The 19,186-nt window shown below is 35.0% G+C and overlaps 2 protein-coding genes across 5 annotated transcripts; both read right to left on the bottom strand.

Annotated features, from left to right (window-relative positions):
* Positions 1 to 2,125: 2,125 nt before the first annotated feature.
* Positions 2,126 to 8,961, bottom strand: LOC120083703 (uncharacterized). Of its 3 annotated transcripts, none has more exons than XM_039039556.2 (6): positions 8,692 to 8,849; positions 8,330 to 8,429; positions 5,750 to 8,006; positions 5,437 to 5,497; positions 5,114 to 5,337; positions 2,126 to 2,719 (listed from the first exon to the last, which is right to left on the bottom strand). In XM_039039556.2, exons 1-6 carry the CDS (start codon positions 8,779 to 8,781, stop codon positions 2,713 to 2,715), a joined length of 2,739 nt encoding a protein of 912 aa, XP_038895484.2. In that variant the 5' UTR covers positions 8,782 to 8,849; the 3' UTR covers positions 2,126 to 2,712. The 3 variants fall into 3 exon arrangements, with proteins under 3 accessions (XP_038895484.2, XP_038895477.2, XP_090172255.1); XM_039039549.2 differs by lacking the exon at positions 2,126 to 2,719 and adding an exon at positions 4,400 to 4,911 and having other exon boundaries at positions 8,692 to 8,961; XM_090316129.1 differs by lacking the exons at positions 2,126 to 2,719; positions 8,692 to 8,849 and adding an exon at positions 4,400 to 4,911 and having other exon boundaries at positions 8,330 to 8,615.
* Positions 8,962 to 10,208: 1,247 nt separating this feature from the next.
* On the bottom strand, positions 10,209 to 19,186 carry LOC120083689 (uncharacterized). Of its 2 annotated transcripts, XM_039039532.2 has the most exons (5): positions 18,976 to 19,186; positions 18,368 to 18,443; positions 16,708 to 16,869; positions 11,991 to 16,599; positions 10,209 to 10,757 (listed from the first exon to the last, which is right to left on the bottom strand). In XM_039039532.2, coding segments are annotated over exons 3-5 (4,704 nt in total). In that variant the 5' UTR covers positions 16,802 to 16,869; positions 18,368 to 18,443; positions 18,976 to 19,186; the 3' UTR covers positions 10,209 to 10,756. The 2 variants fall into 2 exon arrangements, with proteins under 2 accessions (XP_038895460.2, XP_090172247.1); XM_090316121.1 differs by lacking the exon at positions 10,209 to 10,757 and having other exon boundaries at positions 11,990 to 16,599.

The following is a 19,186-nucleotide window of genomic DNA, read 5'->3' as shown; positions in this document are numbered from 1 at the left end:
AAAAAAAAGATTGAAGACATGATACGATCACAGAGAGAAGGCCCATCAAATTAGGTATGATTACTATATTATTTAGTTGTCTAATATGTTGCTATCCTGCAGTTATGGTAGCTAAATAGTTATGTCTTAAGTAACTTTATGATAAAGAATTGTTGGCTATCCTGTAGTTATGGTAGCCAACCAACTGGATTTTGATGTGCATTTTGTCGTTTGTCATTTTTGTGTGTTTTTTTATGTTCGGGAGGTTTCATGTTTGTCGTGGGGGGTGGGTAGAATTTGATTATACTCGTTTTGTCATTGAACTTGGAGTTTTTGTGTGTTTGTGAATGTTTATAAGTTCTAATGTGTTGTGGAAGGTGGATTGAGATTGGTTTAGATTGTTTTGGGGAGAAAGTTTCAGTTTTACGTGTATTCGTTCTTGTTTATGAAGTTTGAATATGTTGTAGGGGTGCGTAGAGTTTGGTTGTAATCGTTTTGGAGTTGAAATTGTGTGTTTTTGTGTGTTTTTTTTATGTTTGGGAGGTTTCATGTTTGTCGTGGGGGGTGGGTAAAGTTTGATTATACTCGTTTTGTCGTTGAACTTAGAGTGTTTTTGTGTTTATGAATGGTTATGAAGTTTTAATGTGTTGTGGGAGGTGGGTTGAGATTGATTTAGATTGTTTTGGGGAGAAAGTTTGAGTTTTATGTGTGTTCGTTCTTTATGAAGTTTGAATATGTTGTGGGGTGCATAGAGTTCGGTTGTAATCGTTTTGGAGTTGAATTTGTGTATTTTTGTGTGTTTTTTTATGTTTGGGAGGTTTCGTGTTTGTCGTGGGGGGTGGGTAGAGTTTTATTATACTCGTTTTGTCGTTGAACTTGGAGTTTTTGTGTGTTTATGAATGTTTATGAAGTTCTAATGTGTTGCAGAGGTTGGGTTGAGATTGGTTTAGATTGTTTTGGGGAGAAAGTTTGAGTTTTATGTGTGTTCGTTCTTGTTTATGAAGTTTGAATATGTTGTGGGAGTGCGTAGAGTTCGGTTGTATCGTTTTGGAGTTGAAATTGTGTGTTTTTGTGTGTTTTTTTTATGTTCGGGAGGTTTCATGTTTGTCATGAGGGTGGGTAAAGTTTGATTATACTCTTTTTGTCGTTGAACTTGGAGTTTTTGTGTGTTTATGAATATTTATGAAGTTCTAATGTGTTGTGGGGGTGGGTTGAGATTGGTTTAAATTATTTTGAGGAGAAAGTTTGAGTTTTATGTGTGTTTGTTCTTGTCTATGAAATTTATGAAGTTTGGTTGGACGATTATGAAGTTCTAATGTGTTCTTGTTTATTTATGAAGTTTGGTTAGACGATTATGACATTTGTAGATGTTTTGTTTATGAAGTTTGAACGTGTTGTGAATGTTTAAAGATGATGACATTTGAATGTTTTTGTTTTATTGTAGGATGTTGTTCGGAGATGAGGTTGGACGATTATTCAAGATGCTGTGTTCCAGACATTGTTTTCTTTTTCGTATTTATTGACGTTGTTTTCATTTTATTTCTTTTATGTATTTGTGAAAATAAATTTCTTTTATTTAGTATTGACTTTGTTTTATTGTAGGATATTGTAATTTTTTTATTTATTTGTTATAGTATGGACTTCGTTTTCTTTGTTTTATTTATTATGTGAATCTGTCTAAGTTGGTTAATTATGTTTTACAGGTTATTCAGATCAAATTTTTAAAAAATACAAATTAAAAATTAAAAATATTTAAAAGACAATTTTCAATTAATGAAGGAACTCCCCACGCATATTTTACTGCGTCGGGAGTTCCTGTAACTCCCGACAAATAAAACAAACCGTCGGCAGTTAGTCAAAGAACTCCCGACACCCTATAATGCGTCGAGAGTTCTTCAACAACTCCCGATGCCTTTGTTTCATGCATCGGGAGTTCCTCTCCTGACGGATTTTTTCCGACCAAACTCCCAATGATCCATTATTCATCAGGATAGGCTCTCCCGACGCATTTTCCACCATTTCTCAGCGAATTGCGACGTCGAGAGAAGTTTGATTTCTTGTAGTGACATTCGCATCAAATCTACATTGACACAAGTTTAACTTCACGAAACAAGTTTCTCTAGAAATCTCATGCGAACAACATATATTCTTTTAAATTTTGTAGTATTATCCATAACCTTTCATAAATGTTTTAAAACTTTATTGGAGTTTATAATCGGGAAATTGAAATAAGCAGCAATTTAAGAATAGTGTTTTGCAACCATATCTTCTACCTTTGAGACTTTGTAAATATGTCACCCAACTAGTAACATAATCGACCAAAATTCGATGATTAATCCACAGTGGCGCTACAAATAGCCATAGATGAGAAACAACGATCGTCAGTTGTGCAACAGAGCAATAAGAGATTGAATAGGATGCGACGGCCACGAGCGAAGGCTTTGACGGAACAACGACCAAACCTATGCACAGATGGTTTTGGGATGGCGATTTGTGATCGGCGTCGTGATCTATGTAGTTGCCTGCCTTTGCCGGATCGCCACTCGTTTGTCGCTCATCGATCGTCAATTGTCGTTGTCAGTAAGCTTCCTCTACACTTCCCTCGCTCTCTTTCTCTCTAAACTCTTCTTTCAGTTTTTATTTCAATTTCAACCACCAACTTCAGTCATTGTCACCTCATTCATCCGCAGTCAGTCGTGTTCTGCCACCACTTCTCGTCGAATTCACTAAATTTCACTGACTGAAAGATAGAGAAAGAGAAACAAATAAAAAGGGAATTTTCAAGTATCAAGTGCATCAAGTGTATATCAGTAGTGTATGAGTGTTATCAATAGTGTTTCAAGGATATCAAATGTAACAAGTATATATTAATAGTATATCAAGTATATCATGTGTTTATCAAGAGTGTATCAAGGATATCAAATATATCAATTGTATATCAATAATGTATCAAAGATACATCAATAGTAGAAAGGTGAAACATGGGTTAGGGACTTGTTTTTTTGCCATTTTTGTAAATGATATGTCTAAGCTACCGGCCTAATATTTGTAACTTATTTTGCCCATCTTGCAACCAGCCTTTTATAATTTTAGATGGAAACTAGGATGTATGATGATGATTTGGAACGGGTAGTATTAAACTCTCAATGTTTTTGTTTTAGGCCATTGCTACCTATTTTAAATCCCAATTTTTGTCTACATTTTAACGAATTTCTATCCAAATGATAGTTTTGAAACGTTTATGAAAGATTAACGATAATATTGCGACTTTTTAAAATATATGGGTTTTTGTAAGCGATATATACGTATATATGATCTTATTTCTCTATATTTTACATTATAACTTATATTTAGGCGGTAAAAAAATAACTCAACTCCACCAATTTTAGCCGGGTTCACTATTAACATTTACATATTTATCAATGCACTCCATCTTTCCCTCTCTCCCCTCTCTCTAAACAACTTTGAACTTTCTAACTCCGGATTTCATAACTCAACACCTTAAACAATCCCTAAATAAGTTTTATACATGAGTGGAAAGTTGTTGATTAATGGTTTTAAAGTGAAAATTCTATCAAACTTTAAATTGATATAAATATTAATTTGAAATTTTAATTGATGCAACCTCCCAACAAAAAAAAAATGTTATGCCAACATTTTGTTAACAAATTTTAACAGTTTCCTCATATATTCTCATATAGGAGGAATAAAATTGAAAATTACTAAGGATCAAGTATATTTAATTTTAGTCATACAAAATGTTCTTAGTAGGTCTGAAAAGATATCTATGCAAATTTTAGCATAAATTTTAAGATCGTACCAATAGAAAGACAAAGGGAGCTCATTGTTCTAACAAAATTAAATTCAACAATTGAAGACTGGAATGATTTGGTTCTTTCTAATGTCTTGAACCATTACTAGTGAGGTTACAACAAAACCAGAAAAACAAAGATGTTTGGAAGCAAGGTAGTTGAAAACACTGATAGGCCCCCAAGTGACTAAGGTATATGTGCGTAAAGCGTGTGAGAGGAAAGGAGCTAATACGTGAGAGAAGAATGTATAGATTAAGTGGGCCCGAGGGAATATTGTTAGTTAGAGGGGCCGAGTGAGAGGTATGTAAAGTCGATAAGGCTGTAGGGCAAATTATCTTTTGACATATTTCTTTGTATTTGGTTTTCTTTATGGAATTTTTAGAGAAAGAGCTCTCGAATTCTCCCTTCGTTTGTTGATAAATAAATTGAGGTTGGGGCCTATCAAACACCGAGGAGGGACTTGGACACCAACAACCAAAAAAATGAAAACACGCCAAACATCTAATATCTCACAGAAATTTTCCAATAATATGGGCTCCATCCATTTCTTCTAAGTCACATCAACATGATTTTAAAAATAAAGTAGACCTTAATAAGGTGGAGTCTACTGATATTAATATAGGATCCGCTAATATTTATGAAAATAAATTTATGACGTGAACAAAGAGAGAATAGTACTCTCGTAGTACTAGAAATTTTCTTGAACAGAAACATCTATCCAAAATTATTCTAACAACTACATTAATCTGGTTCCTTGAAGCAACTTCACAAGATTCTTCGGATCACTTTTTCTGAATTCCCCCCCCCCCCCAACAATAAAAAAATATAGAAAAATATGGCCCTCTTACAAATTTCAAGTTTATATATACTAATACAAACAATCTCACAATTCAGAAAGAATCTAAAGCAAATGATTTTGAGTTTCAGAAGGCAAAAGGTATATAGGTGTAAGCCATCAACCACTGATTTAATGTACAAGGGTCGATTGCTGCATCGGCTAATTTTACAAGAAATGGAAGCTGCCAATCTGAAGGAAGATTTCCAAAACTTAAATCCTTGTGTGTATCACTTGAGTGTTCTTGGTACTTTCATGCCAAACCCATGTTTTACCTTCTCAATGCTGTTGTTCAAAGAATGTTCAAGGTCAACTGTCTTTCTAGGTTACTCAAAAGAAATGTATATTGTTTTCAATCTCTTTTTTTTTCTTTTTTTCTTTTCAAAAGATAAGGAACTGAGAACAACATTATCAAACTAACATCTAAGTTCAGTTTATGAAAGTTTAAGCAGACTAACAGAAGATTTTAATGAGCAAAAGAACTTACGTTGGGGCGAGTTTTCCCAGGTTAAATAACTCTTTTCCAGAATCTTCATCAACAACTCTTCCCGAAATGTCGATTCTATACAATTTATTTGCAGTAGTAGGCAACCCTCTGCTAGAAAGCAACTCCAAATCCCTTTTATGAAGTTCTCTCCCATTGACAAAGATTCCAGTGTTTCCGGCAGCACAGTTCCTCGACATTGGATAGGTGAACTCGTCAATAAATGGCTGAATCATGAGCAGAGAAGAAGTTAGTTGATTAACATAATCGACCACTTCGAGCTATTAAACCATAGAAAAGAAACTAGAAATCAACTGGAAACTCACAGGAATAATACCAAGACATGGATGGCCCATTACACCCCAGAATCCAGCTTGGTAATCATACCTGGTAACCACAATTAAAGAAGGAAAGCACAATGTTATGTCAGGAATTGTATTTATATAAGACTACATTTGTGTGCATAGATCCTCTTTTTGTATTTCAGAACTATTTTCAACTTTTGGCCATTTGGATTAAATATCAACTTCAAAAAAGAATATTTGTTCACCTTAAATCATTTATCAACTAATCTTTTTGGGGTCAAATTTCTGAAAGATGAGGAATGCATCCAAGAATTAGTTTGAGAAAGAAACTTACCAATAATCTCCAGGAAGAATAGGCCCAGCTTTCTTTTCAGCCTTTTTAACTACATAAGCTGGTAAATGCTGGCCATTAACCGAAACAGTAGGCCTTCCATTATCCGTAATTTCACTTGATCTTGAAAAATCTCTTAAGTTGTTCCTACTGAGACCCACAAAGAAGGATTCAGATTCTTGATTGCTTTTGATCTTGCTTTGATCTTCTTCTCCTTTTTCTTCTTTGTTTATTTCCACAGAATCTTGAGAAACGTGACTGTTTGAATAATCTTCAAATGAGACGTCTAACTCATTTGGTTCAGTGACATCATCTACCAAAATGCTCTGCTTATTTTCACTTCCCTCTTTGTATTTGCTAGGTTCATTATCAGAAGGGTTATCAGAATTCTCCGTGGAACTCGTTACAGATGATGTATCTTTTGAAGGCAGGTCAGCAGAGTCGGAGACATTTTTCAAATCACAATTTACAATCGAGGTCTCTTTTTCTTCAGAAGAAATGAGAGATGAAGTTAGCTCCAGTGTTTTAAACTCGCCGCGATTTGAATCCCGGTCGTCAGAGGACTTGTCATGGTCAGTACTGATTACTTTGTGACTAGAATTATCAGAACTTTCTAAAGAGCTGGTAGCATCGACAACTCTTTTGGGGGAACCATCATCAGGAGAAACTTCTTCAGGCTTGGTTTCTGCTGAAACGCTAACAACAAGCTTTCTGTTTTCTACTTTTACAATAATGACAACCGAACAAGCACCACACTGTAGTTTCTGCCAATCCATCTCTAACTTGTAAAGTTTTCTTGGCAGTTTTAGCAATTCCAAGCAACTAGTGCATACAATGAATGGAGCACCGCCGGCGATGGCATCACAAGATTTTCCATTTCTCTGCAAAACTGCAGCCACTCTTGGTTGAACCAGACCAAAACCATCAATCTCTGAATCAAGCTCACTAGGTTGTCTAGAGTGTGGAAGTGTATCTTGAGATGGATAACGACCAGCATGCGTTAGATTGGAAGCATTGAGTCCAACTGTAACAGGATTCTCATTATCATACGTGCTAGATTTGATTGGCTCTTTTGGATTACTTACATTGCTTATGGCAGAGTTTGGTGCTTGAAGAGGAGGGCCTTGCTTGTTTCTTTTGCTGCATTGTGAACAAGAGCAGGCAGGATGGTGAAAGAAAGCATCTTCACCATGTGATGGAGAAAGAGGATCTTGTTTTAGATCCATGAAGCTTTCTGGATAGCATTCACGAGGAAGACGTGGAGGATACTGATGAGTTGGCGGATAGTTTGGCTTCCTTATCATTTGCTCCTGAAACTGATCCTCGTATAATGGTATATCTTTTACAACATGCCTCGGAGGATGTAAAAAAACCTCATCATTTCTTTGATGATGACCTGATGCTGGAAAGGTTCCATTGCCCCGATCAAAGTACTGAGGGCTGTGGATGTGCTGTGGGCTCTTTGTCGAATATCGCATTGGGATATTGTAAGTAGATCGGGCATAGTATGGATCGACTGAAGCTCTATCAGCAACAACTCTTGGTCTATCTCCCACATCGCAGGACTTAATAATTTGGTCTTTTAACTCATCCAACCTTCTTAGGAGTTCAGCTCGATTTGGGTCTAAGCCTTCTATAGGACCTTCATAGTTCCGATTATGCTCGGGATGGCCATAGAACAAATCTAAGTTAGAACTAGAAGGTCTGTCCCGAGGATCGCGGAAATTCGGAGCTCCTTTTCCATGAGCAACAGCCATAGAGTTTCCAGAGTACCCTGCGAATGCATCTCTTTCAACTCTATGATGCTCAAAAGTAGCTCGGGTTCTTGCTGCCCCAAGAGGATTACGATAAGGTGCTGTACTTGGAGAATCAGAATCATAAATATTCACGTCTTGTTCAATATTATATCGACGAACCCAATTCTCAATACGTTGTTCTGAAAATTGACTGTGGGTTTCTTCAACCAAACCGACTTCTTTATCACCAAGCCTCTGCATAGGCCAAACTCCCTTAGTTTCCTTCCCAATTTTCCTCTCATAGTCATCTATATCCTCTCTATCATTTGTTCTAATTGGACTGTTGCTAAAGACAGTCCTTCTGGACCTCAAGACTCTCTCTTTTACAGTTGGCTCCATGCTTGGACTGTCCCACTCAGAGTCAGAAACACCACCTAAGCTGCTACCTCCTTGTTCTGATAAATACTCATATTTCTTACTGCTCCCAAAATCCCTTTTCTCATTAAGGAGAACTTTGCTCTTTGCTGCACCATCAAAATTATGATAAAATTTTAAATTAACCCATATGCTCACTTAGAAGGAGGTAAAAAGAAAAGAAAAGAAAAGAAAAGAAAAACAGGTTAAACTATAAATTTAGTGCCTGAAATGTAATGTGTTATCTACTTCATTCTTAAACTTTAACATCATCCATTGTTAACTAAATGACAACATGACATAGATTGGGCAAATAGCATAAACAGTAAGGCTAAAAATTTCCAACTCTCGACTTTTACTTCTTTTTATAGAATTAATTCCTCAGCAGCCAAACAAACAAGAGAGAATCAAAAGGGTTAAAGCAAATCCATACCTCTAAGAACAGTACCACAACCACCACACTGATAAACAGGAAGTCCAGAAGGTTCAGGCAAGAGATTCTCGCATCTGGGACAACGAACTACTCGAACTTTCTGCTCACCAGCCATAAATTCAGAAACCCAAATGAAGATCAAACTTAGAAACTCTTCAAACCCATCAAAGAGAAGAAACAATCAAACAATCCCAAAACCCAAAATCAATGAGAAAAACTCTTCAAACCCATGAAAGAAACATAAACCCCCATGAAAAGGAATCAGAGCTTTTCCCACAATATTCCTAAAAGAAAGGAAAAAAAAAACCCAACAAAATCACAAACCCATAAAAAGTTTCAACACGGAGAAATAGAATCCATACAATTTGCAGAGAGAGAGAGAGAGCAATTGAATTCCAACTGATCACTTGGAATTGGTAATTACGAGAAGATTGCAAAGGAGGGAAGAACATTGACAATTTGGCCTTCAAGATGCCGACACGGTTATCTTAAATCTCCACAACTTGGACCGTGTAAGGGAAGACACTGAAGACAAACATAAAAACGATGTCGTTTATGCAAAACGGCATCGTTTAAGTGGTAATTAGATGACCTTTCCCGCGTCCTGTAATAAAGGCGGATGGGCCAAGTCAGACGGAGAGCAGTAGATACAATCAAAGTATAAGTAAAGTAAATAACGTTGACCATTGAGTATCGAATTACAATTATACCCTCCATCAAGACGTGGGGAGCAATCAGGTGCGGCAGAGTACATTATGAAATTAATGCCACTTGGCTTTTAATTTCATTGCTAATTGCTGAAAATGATATATAACAACACACAACTGTTTGGCTCAAATCAAATGTTATAGAAAATAAATATTAATCGACTGGGTTTTATTATTGACTTTTCTTTTATCGAATTATATTATTAAATAATCAGAGTTTTTTTTTTCTCCTGTGCTGTTGTTTCAAAATAGTCAACGTTCTAGAGGAATTGGTAAATAGTTTACTTTAACGAGGGGTTTAATGTGTTAAAGATTGAATAGTAATAATAACAATTATGGATGTTTGTGGGTTGGGTTGGGTCGAATGACCTTTTAGATCCAACTCAATTGTTCGAATTGTAAATTTTTTTTATCCAAATTATAGTTGGTTTGGATTACTCAAGTCATTTATTTAAAATTTTGTTCTAAAAAGAAATAAAATGCTAATACGTAAAAATTTAATTTAATTATTTTGATATATTAAATTAAGATTCATAATTCAATTTCAATTTATATAATGTAAAATCTCTTTCTAGAGGGTTGAAAAAACTTTTTTAAAAGTTGTTGGGAATAAATTATCTAAAAAAATAATTAAATTAAATTAAACTTTTATATATATATATATAAGTATGAACTTATAAACTAACCCAGCCATAAAATTTTCATGTATTTAAACCAACCTAATCCACAAAAATTTGATAACCCAATCCAAACCATATGGATTGGATTAGGTTGATCGGTTTTTTTTGGGTCATTGGTTTTTTTTAACACTCCTAAATAATACCTTAAAATATAGAAGAAGAATATGTTAAAATAGATGAAAATTAAAAGGTCAACGGTATGTTTCTTGCATCTCTCTCTACCTCGGTTTCTTTTTCTTTTAATACTAAATATATAATACTATGATTTTTGTCGTAAAGTATTAAGCTAGAGATTATTTCAAATTATAATAATACTATCCTCAATAGAACTTATGTCTGAGTTAATTTCAATTCTTCTATATTTTTGCCTAAATTCCCATGTCTTTTATACTATAGTGTAAAATAAGGATCTTGAAGTAGAAGTGCAAAAATAGCACTATCAACATTGTAACTTGAATTCTCATGATAAAAAAGAAATCTAAAGGTCAGTCATTTTCACGAATGAACAAGATTTATCATTCCTTTAAAAGGAGTCTCCATTAACAATAAATCGAAGGAAAAAAGAATCTACAACAAATCCTATAATACAAATATAAATGTACAAAAGAAAAGAATACTCAATATCATCTCTAATTTCTCAAGCCATCTTTCTCATGTTCTTTAGATCTTCCATGAATTCTCGATGCAACTAGGTCTAGATCTCGAGCAATCTACGTCTTCCTCTAGATACCAAAGCCTCTAGTGCATTTGACAATTTTACTTTCTACATAAAGGTCCCAATTACCCTAATCAAAATTAGGGAGTTTTCTTGCAATTTTACATCTAGCTATACAATGTCAAACTCTCTTTTGAATATAGGGAATTTGCTTATAAAGAGGATCCTCAATTACCCTAATAAAATTAGGGTTATCTCGGAACTTCACATCCACCAACACAATGCCTTTGCAGGGGTGGCCACAACCCATGGTGCCTTTTTCTCATTTCTCTACAATTTTTCTTTTATTATTTCTCGAATGATTTCCATTGTTCTTGTTTAAATACCTACAAATGAAAAATAAAAAGCCATTAAGATATCTGAAGTTAATATAAAACCAGCAGAGTTACAAGAATAAGACATAAAAATACCATAAATAACAACAAACAAATACAAGGAATCCTTGTAATCACACTCCAGCCTGAAATAAAATTTTCAAAATTTAAGGAACTACAGATATAAAGCAACATCTACCATCTTGATTATGGAGTAGATTTCACTTTAATTAAGATTCTGCATGTGTGTATATTTTTCGTCTTATTTACTTTATTATCTTTGACTGATATTGGTTATGCCATTACATTAAGTTTCCTTCACCTCTATTGGACTCTAGAAGTTAATCATATTTACTGATTCATCATTAAGATCATTAAAATATAAGGAATGTGAAAGGTAAAAGAGAGAATCTCAAATTTATCCTTTAAATTTTGCTTATATTTCTTCTTTGATATTTGAGGATACAGTAACTTTCATCCCTCCATTGCAGAAATTCATACTCTCAATTATTCATTCTCTACCTATATGTAATAAGTAAATTCAAATTGCTCAGAATGATTTCAATCAACCACAATAGTAAGTAGATCTATCTTGCCTTTATTTATTTTTATTCCCTTTTTTTTTTTTTTGGGAGCTTTGCGTAAAGTATGGATCAGCTTGAGCTAACAACCAAAGGTATCTAGCAACAACTAAACTTTTTTAAGACTAACGTAAGCTCCTAATCCACATCAATTATTCCTAAGTAGCTAAATGTCTACCTAGAAAATTATAAAAATCAAGTAAAACAATCTCTTTTTTTTTGGGACAAGTAAGAAATACTCAGTATTTGTCATTTTTTCAAAGATTAGATGGAAAGCCCATATAATTTATAGGCCACCAGGCTCGCCATAGTCCAATCAAAAAGGGAAACTTACTTCTTACTAGAAAGAAAAATCAAGAAACATAAAGTCCTAGAAGAAACAAATCTAACACTAAACTAGAATATAAAACAACACAACCATGTTAGAGGCCAAAAAATGCAAGAAAAATAAGCAATATACATTAAGATAACTAAAAAAAAGAAAGGTGGGAAGAAAGCAGGTATAGCAATAGACAAACTGACGAATTAGGCACATCCAAAAGGAGAATTATCAATATAACAAAGAACATAAAAGAACAAGACGATGGATGCAACCAAAAGAATTCACGAGGGGAAAGCAAACTAGATAAAAGATGTGTGGTAAAGGGAGTGATGATTGACTTACTATCTTACACTCTGGCCTCCTTTAACATTCAGCTTTAAGACCTCATCTTTAAGAAAATCATAGCGGTCACGATGATACTCAATCAACATGCAAAGTTGCCTTATCGCTTCTTTTTTCTCCTCTTTCAAACTCAACATAACTTCATTCTTCTCTTCCATCATCTTCTCTAATTCTCTCTGTCTCTTTTCAAGTTGGTGGATGGCTTGAACCAATCCATCCTTCTCAGATCCTTCCTTGTTGGCCTTAATCTCCAATTTCTCAATCTGTTTTACTAATACTGATTCTCTCTCTTTCTTATCTTGAAGTTGTTTTCCAAGGTTTGCCACCTCTTTTTTTAGGTCTTCTGTTTCTTGAATAGCATTTGAGACCCAACTCTTTGCAAGCTGTAGATCGTGGGATGTCTCAATGACACACTTCTCATACTTTGCATAGTCCACTATGAATTTCCTGATAACACATTCCAGTTGGCAGAGGTTACTGTTAATGTTTTCTGAAATGGTAGATATTGTCCTTTGGTGTGCTTCGTTGTTAGCAACAATGGTTGCAGATAGTCCATGAATTCTTTCCTCAAGCAGTCTCTGTTGCTCTAGATATTTCAATTCAGCTTTCCGAAATATCTCTTCCTTTTCACTTAATAATTGTTCTGTAACACGAAGCTTCTGGTTTGATAACCGGAGCTTGACTTCAATTGTGCGAACATTTTCAACCAGGCTATTTATCTCATCATTTTTTACTTCCAGGTCTCTTTTTAGATCCTCAGCCATTAGCTCCAGGTCATCCTTCACTTGGTTATTTGATCTAATGTCTCTATGAAATTCTTGGGCCATTTCTGTCATCTTCAATTCTGCATTATCAAGCTTTAGCTTACATTCTCGAAACTGATCTTCAACCAGTTTATACTCATTATTTAGCTTTTTGTTTGCATCCTCATGTTCCTTCAAATTTCTTTGATGATCACCAATTGAACTCAACAGCTCAACTTTCTCCTTTTTCAGTTGAGTTAAGGTATCCAAGAGTTCTTGTTTCTCCCTTTCAACCCGCAACTCAATTTCACTTTTTTCATTCTGCAAAGAATTCAACTTCTCTTGCAGATTTTCAACCTGAGCCACTAAGATTAGCTTTTGGCTTGAAGCTTCAGCCTCTCCATTTCTGTGCTTCTCATGGATAGCAGAAAGCTCAACTCCTCTATCTGTCAAGGTACTTTCTAATTCAAAAATTTTCTTCTCCAACTCAAACTTTTCCTCCCTGAATTGACTATTCTCATCCATCTGACTTTTAAGTTTCTCCGTAAGATTGTGCTTTTCATTGCATAAGGAGTCAAATGCTGATTCAAGATCCTTGATTCGCACTATTAAATCTTCTTTCTCTTTCCCTAGTCTCTGTAGATCCGAAATCTTGTCTTCTATTTCCTCCTTAAACTTTTGTATCTGTATTGTATATTCTGAAATCGTTTGAGTTGTCCTCTCAAGTTGCAACTCCAATTCAATTTTTTGGCTCTGTTGGAATTCCAACTGTTGCTGCAACGTATCCACTTGATCTGTCAGGCCCATGACTTGCAATGAAGCTTCTTCATTCTGGCATATCATCCGCCCTTCTAGTTCACCTTTTTGAGAATGTAAAGAATTAACCTCTTCTAGTAGACGGTTGATCTCCAGAGTCAAATTTGCTGTGTTAGATGACGATCGATTCTCACTGTCTTCAAGTTTCTTTCTGAGAATTGAAATTTCATTTTCTCTCTCCCTAAATAATACTTCGATCTCTGAAACTTGGGCTTGTAGTCCAATATTTTCCTCTCCCAATTGTTTTGCTTCAGCTGTTTTTAACTCCAATTGTTGAAACAAATCTTTTTCGTGTGCTCGCAATAACTCCAATTCTGTTTCCAACCGTGTAACTTGAGCTTCTAGCATATTTACACGATTTAATGATTCATTCATATGCACTTCGTGCTTCTCAACAAGAATAGAATGTTCTGTTTCCCTCACACCCAAATCCTCCTTCAACAATTGCAACTGAGACACAAGTTCTTGGTTCGTTTGTTGAGCCAATTGAATCTCACTCGAGATCTCCATAATTTTCAAGTTCAATAATCTATTTTCTCCCTCAGATGCTTCAAGAGAATGCGTCAAGTTTGCAGCCTGCTGTTCTGTAGACTGAATTTGTTGCTTCAAGAAAGAAACTTCTCCTCGAACTGTTTCCAATTCTTGGGAAATGGTCATCTTTTCTTCTTTTAGCCGATCACCAATCTCACTTGATTCCTTTATAATTTTCTCTCCCTCTTCAATCCTCTTCCATGCAGTCTCCCTTTCTTTCATCAAGTTGTCTTTCTCAGTTTCCACACTATTCAATCTTTCATTAAGTTCTGTTTCTAACTTAGAAGCATCGCTCAGTCTCTGATTCAACACTTCAACTTGAAGCAACAGCTTAGATTTTTCTAGGTCCCAAGTTTCTGCTTCGACTTTAACATCTTCTATGATTTTATTTGCTTCTTGAAGCTTACTTAAAGCCATCACATGTTCTAAGTTGAGAGCTTTCTTTTCTTCTGCTGTAGTTGTCAATTGGCTGTTCAGTTGATCGATCGTGGCATTTAATTGTTCTCTGACCTGTTTACCTTGTTCAATCTCCTTCCATGCAATCTCCTTTTCCTTGATCAAGCCATCTCTCTCGATTTCAATATCTTTCAATCTTCCACCGAGTTCTGCTTCTATGGTAGCAGCATTGCTTATCCTCTGACTCATCTCTTCAATCATGTGCAGAAGATCAGTTTTTTCAACGCCCCATGTTTCAGCTTGTGTCTTCATATCTCCTATGATCTTATCAGCTTCAATTATCTTGCCTAAAGCTATCGCATGATCCAAGTTCAGAACTTCCTTTTCTTCAATCGTCACTGTCAACTGCCTCTTCACCTGATCAGTCATGATATTTAGTTCTTCTATAATTTTTTGTCCTTCTTCAATTGTCCTCTGCGCAGCTTCCTTTTCCTTGATCAAGTTATCATGTTCCATTCCAACAACTTTCAATCTCTCATTCAATTGAGCTTCCAATTTTCCAGCAGCATCCAACTTCTGATTCAGCTCTTCAATCTCAAGCAGCAATTTAGATTTTTCAACACCCCAGGTTTCTGCTTCAACCTTCATATCTCTTGTGATAGTATCTGCTTCTTGTGCCCTACTTAAAGTTTCCAAGTGCTGTAAGTTCAGAGCTTCCTTTTCTTCAATTGTAGCTGCCAATTGCCTCTTCAGTTGCTCAACTGTTGCATCTATTTCTTCTTTAACTTTTTCTGCCTCTCTAATCAACCTTGAGGAAATCTCTTTTTCCTCTATCAACTTGTCCTTTTCTATTTCCAGGTCTTTCAATTTCCTATTCAAATCTGCTTCTAAATTTTCAGCAAGACTCAACTTCTGGTTCTGCTCTTCAATCTTAAGAAGAAATTCAGATTTTTCTAAACCAAAGCTTTCTGCTTCAATCCTCATGTCTGCTATGATCTTTTCTGCTTCATTTAGTTTGCTTAAAGCTGTCCCATGTTCTAGGTTCAGAGCTTCCTTGTCTTCAGTTGTAGCTGTTAACTGCTGCTTCAATGAATCAATCGTGGCATTTAATTCTTCTACGATTTTATCCCCCGCCTCAATTTTTCTCCACGCAGTCTCCTTCTCCTTGGTCAATGTTTCCTTCTCTATTTCAATATCTTTCAGTCTCCCATTCAATTTCGACTGAATTTCACCAGCAGCACTCAACTTCTGACTCAGGTCTTCAATATCGAGAAGAAATTTAGATTTTTCAAGACCCAATGCCTCGGTTTCAACCCTCAGGGCTCCTATAACCTTTTCTACTTTTTGTATATTGTTTAACGCTTCCAAGTGTTTTAAGTTAAGAGTCTCCTTTTCTTCCATTGTGACTGACAACTTCTCCTTCAACTGATCAGCCAAAGTCTTCAATTCCTCTATAGTTTTTTCCCCCTCTTCAACCCTCCTTCTTGCAGTCTCCTTTTCTTCAATGAAGCTATTCATCTCTGTTTCCATACCATTTAATCTCCCATTCAACTCAGCTTCAATCTTACCGGAATTACTCAACTTCAGATTCAGTTCTTCAATTTCGAGCTGAAATTTAGACTTCTGAGCATCCCAAGTCTCAGCTTCAACCTTCAAATCTCTAATAATTCCATCTGCTTCTTGTATCTTACTTAAAGCTGTCAGGTGTTCTAAATTTAGAGATTCGTGTTCTTTAACTTTAGTATCTATTATCCTTTTCAAGTCTGCTACTTCTGAAAGTGCTACTTCAAGTTCCTTCTTGATTTCACCATCTTGGAATCCTATCTCCATCCCTTGATCATTTTTACTGGCCTTTTTCTTTGAAGAATCATTTGAATCATCTGAATCCGAGTCGGATGAGCTAGATGAAGAGCTTTCCTTTTCCCTTCTTTTCTGAAATTTTCTTCTCAACTCACCGGCCAAACTGTCGTATTGTTCATAGAGTGCCTGGTAACCTTTAAGGAAATCATCAATTAATTCATCAACAGACTGTTTTTCGCGATTTTCTGATTGGTCGGGGTCTTTTATTCCTAGATCTTCATCTCTTATGAGCTTTTTAATTTTATTCACCTTGTCCTCGACATCTGCGTCAAAAATGTTAAAAAATCGTTAATGTACGCAGTATAAAGATAATGGGAGAAAGACAAGCACCATTAACCAAATAAATCAAAAGGAAAATATCCCTTAATTACCTGATTTACTCCCTTTGAGCCGCTCTTCCGTTACTGGATCAAGGTGACTCCCAAATAGAGACTTTATAGAATCTCTGAACCGGTGCTTTGTCATCTCCTGGGAATATTAATTTCCCCTAGCAAGCGCACAGTAGTAGAACATGGACATTCAAGAGTCCATAACTGAAAAACAAAATTCAAGTTACTCGTACATTTTTATACCATTAAAGAACACGTTGGGGATAAAAGATTAAAAATAATGTATACATATGTCACAAAAGTAAATCGTTATAGATGTCTACGACCAATAGATGTCGAAAGAAATCATTCTTTTCTGGCCTGTCATTGACAGCAGTTGATTGGAAGGATAAATTCAAAGGCATATATTATCATGATGCAATCTGTTACATCTTCCAAAGATCTTTTTTCATTTTTCCATTATTATTTTGTTCAACACTAGAAATAGAATTATACTAGAACTTTATAGCCAGGCTATATCCAAAGTTTTTAAGACAACACCCAATTTCAGTTTCAAAACGAAAATGGCACCTTGATATTATGTTTAATCTAATCCATCTTTACCTTTCTCATTTTTTAACCTGTCTAGTAAAAAATCAATAAACAAATAATTTTTCATTAAATTATACTTAGTCCTAAACCATTTTATATCTAATAGATCTCTTACCTCTAAAAAAATATCTAAGAGGTCCTTCACGTTTAAAAGTATCAAATACGATCCCTAAAACTCTTGGTTTTTGTTCCTAAATTTTAGAAAATGTTCAATACACCTTTTGCACAAAATGAAAGTTAAAGGACTTATTAGACATAAAATTGAAAGTTTAGAGGCCTATTAGACACTTTTAAATATCAAAGAATTTGGAACCTAATAAGTATATTTTAAAGTTCAACTTACACACAAAAATGTAATGTCGAGACTAAACTTGTAATTTTGACTGTATTTTTTAATATATATATATATAATGGCAAACTAACATTATTTCCTCCTCCTTCCAGGAAGGAAAAAAAACATTATTTCCGCAGCTAATGCATGAATAAATAGACTCCACCAGATCGCACATGGGGCGGGCCTACTAACAAAAGCAGCGTTTATCACAATCTGAATCGATCAGAACCCCGACGGAAAATATGAAAATAACATAGGGCATATTCCAATTAAAATATTATGACTTCCTAAATGAAGACAATGTGACAGGATTTATATGATAATTAGAAAACTAATTCATTGTAATTCATAATGTAGGGAAATGGCGCACGGTAGAGTAAGTTGCATATGCCAATTTACAAAGCGCCCAACTCGGCAATTACGAAGATGCCCTCAATGCCAAATTTAGATTTTAGAAAAGACAGCTATTGTATCAGAAAAGATGAGCTGTTTCTTTTTGTTGGTTCTGCTTCTGCCATGCAAAACGACTACATCATTATCACAAATTTGAAAATTATACCAATTAAAGACTTTTTTAACAATAAAAATTTAAAAATTGTGGGGTTTTTCCATGTCAACGATGAAGTGGAAGAGAAAATTAAATTAATTCTCAAAAAAGAGAAAGAGAGAGAGAAAACAATGAATTAGTTTCCAGTATTTTATTATTATTACTAAATCTCGGAATATTAATTTTCAATAGAGACAAAATCTACTGTTGTGTATAGTAAATTAATTCACCTGTAAATTTCACTTTACTCTTCCTCCGTCTTCCTCATCGTGGTTCAACCAAAAGTGATATTTCTGGATCCGGAACCTTGACAGCGAGAAACAAGAACCAATTAAAGAAGAAAATAAGCACAAAACTCAAATAAAGTGTAACAAAAATTAGCAAAACCAAAAGAGTTGCGAAACCTTGTTGAAGTTTTGAAGTGATCGAAACACAGCGAAAAAATAGATTCATATAGAAATTATGGCTCGATTAGATTCGCTAAGAAATAGGAGCAGTAACCGCTTCAACATAATAAAAAGACGTACGTCCATCAGTAATTCAAAACTACCAATTTAAGCTCAACAGAAGATCCAATCAAACCAAATAAACATCGAAAAGCCAAACAAAAATCCATTCGGAGTTCAAGCAATCATGAACCTCGATCCAAACACAACGATCCGATCAATCCGAAGATTCCAGAAACAAGAAAGGGGAAAAAAACGGACGTAAAGAGAAGAAACACCAAAAAATTACATTTAGACGTCAAATTAAATTCGAAATTGCAGCATCAATCAGAAGACAAAGAACAGCAGTAGAATAGAAATAATCAAATTGAAAGAAGAATGAAAGAAGTTACCTGCAAATCAGAGGAAGACGGGTAGGTAAGAGAAAGGAAAAGAAGGAAGAGAGGAATTGAGAGAGAGAAATGGGAGAGGATGAAGGGAAAACGGGGATTTGAAATGAAAAGAAAAAGGAAGAAAATAGAATGGTGGAAGAGAGAGTGGTTTAAGTTTAGGATATTGGATTAGAGCGTTCAAAAACCACAAAGCGACTGAATATAGCAATTT

This window comes from Benincasa hispida, chromosome 1 (genome assembly GCF_027475165.1).
Source record: "Benincasa hispida cultivar pf3 chromosome 1, pf3_genome.v1.1, whole genome shotgun sequence".
Taxonomy (NCBI): Eukaryota; Viridiplantae; Streptophyta; class Magnoliopsida; order Cucurbitales; family Cucurbitaceae; genus Benincasa; species Benincasa hispida.
This window is presented reverse-complemented; position numbering and strand designations above follow the sequence as displayed.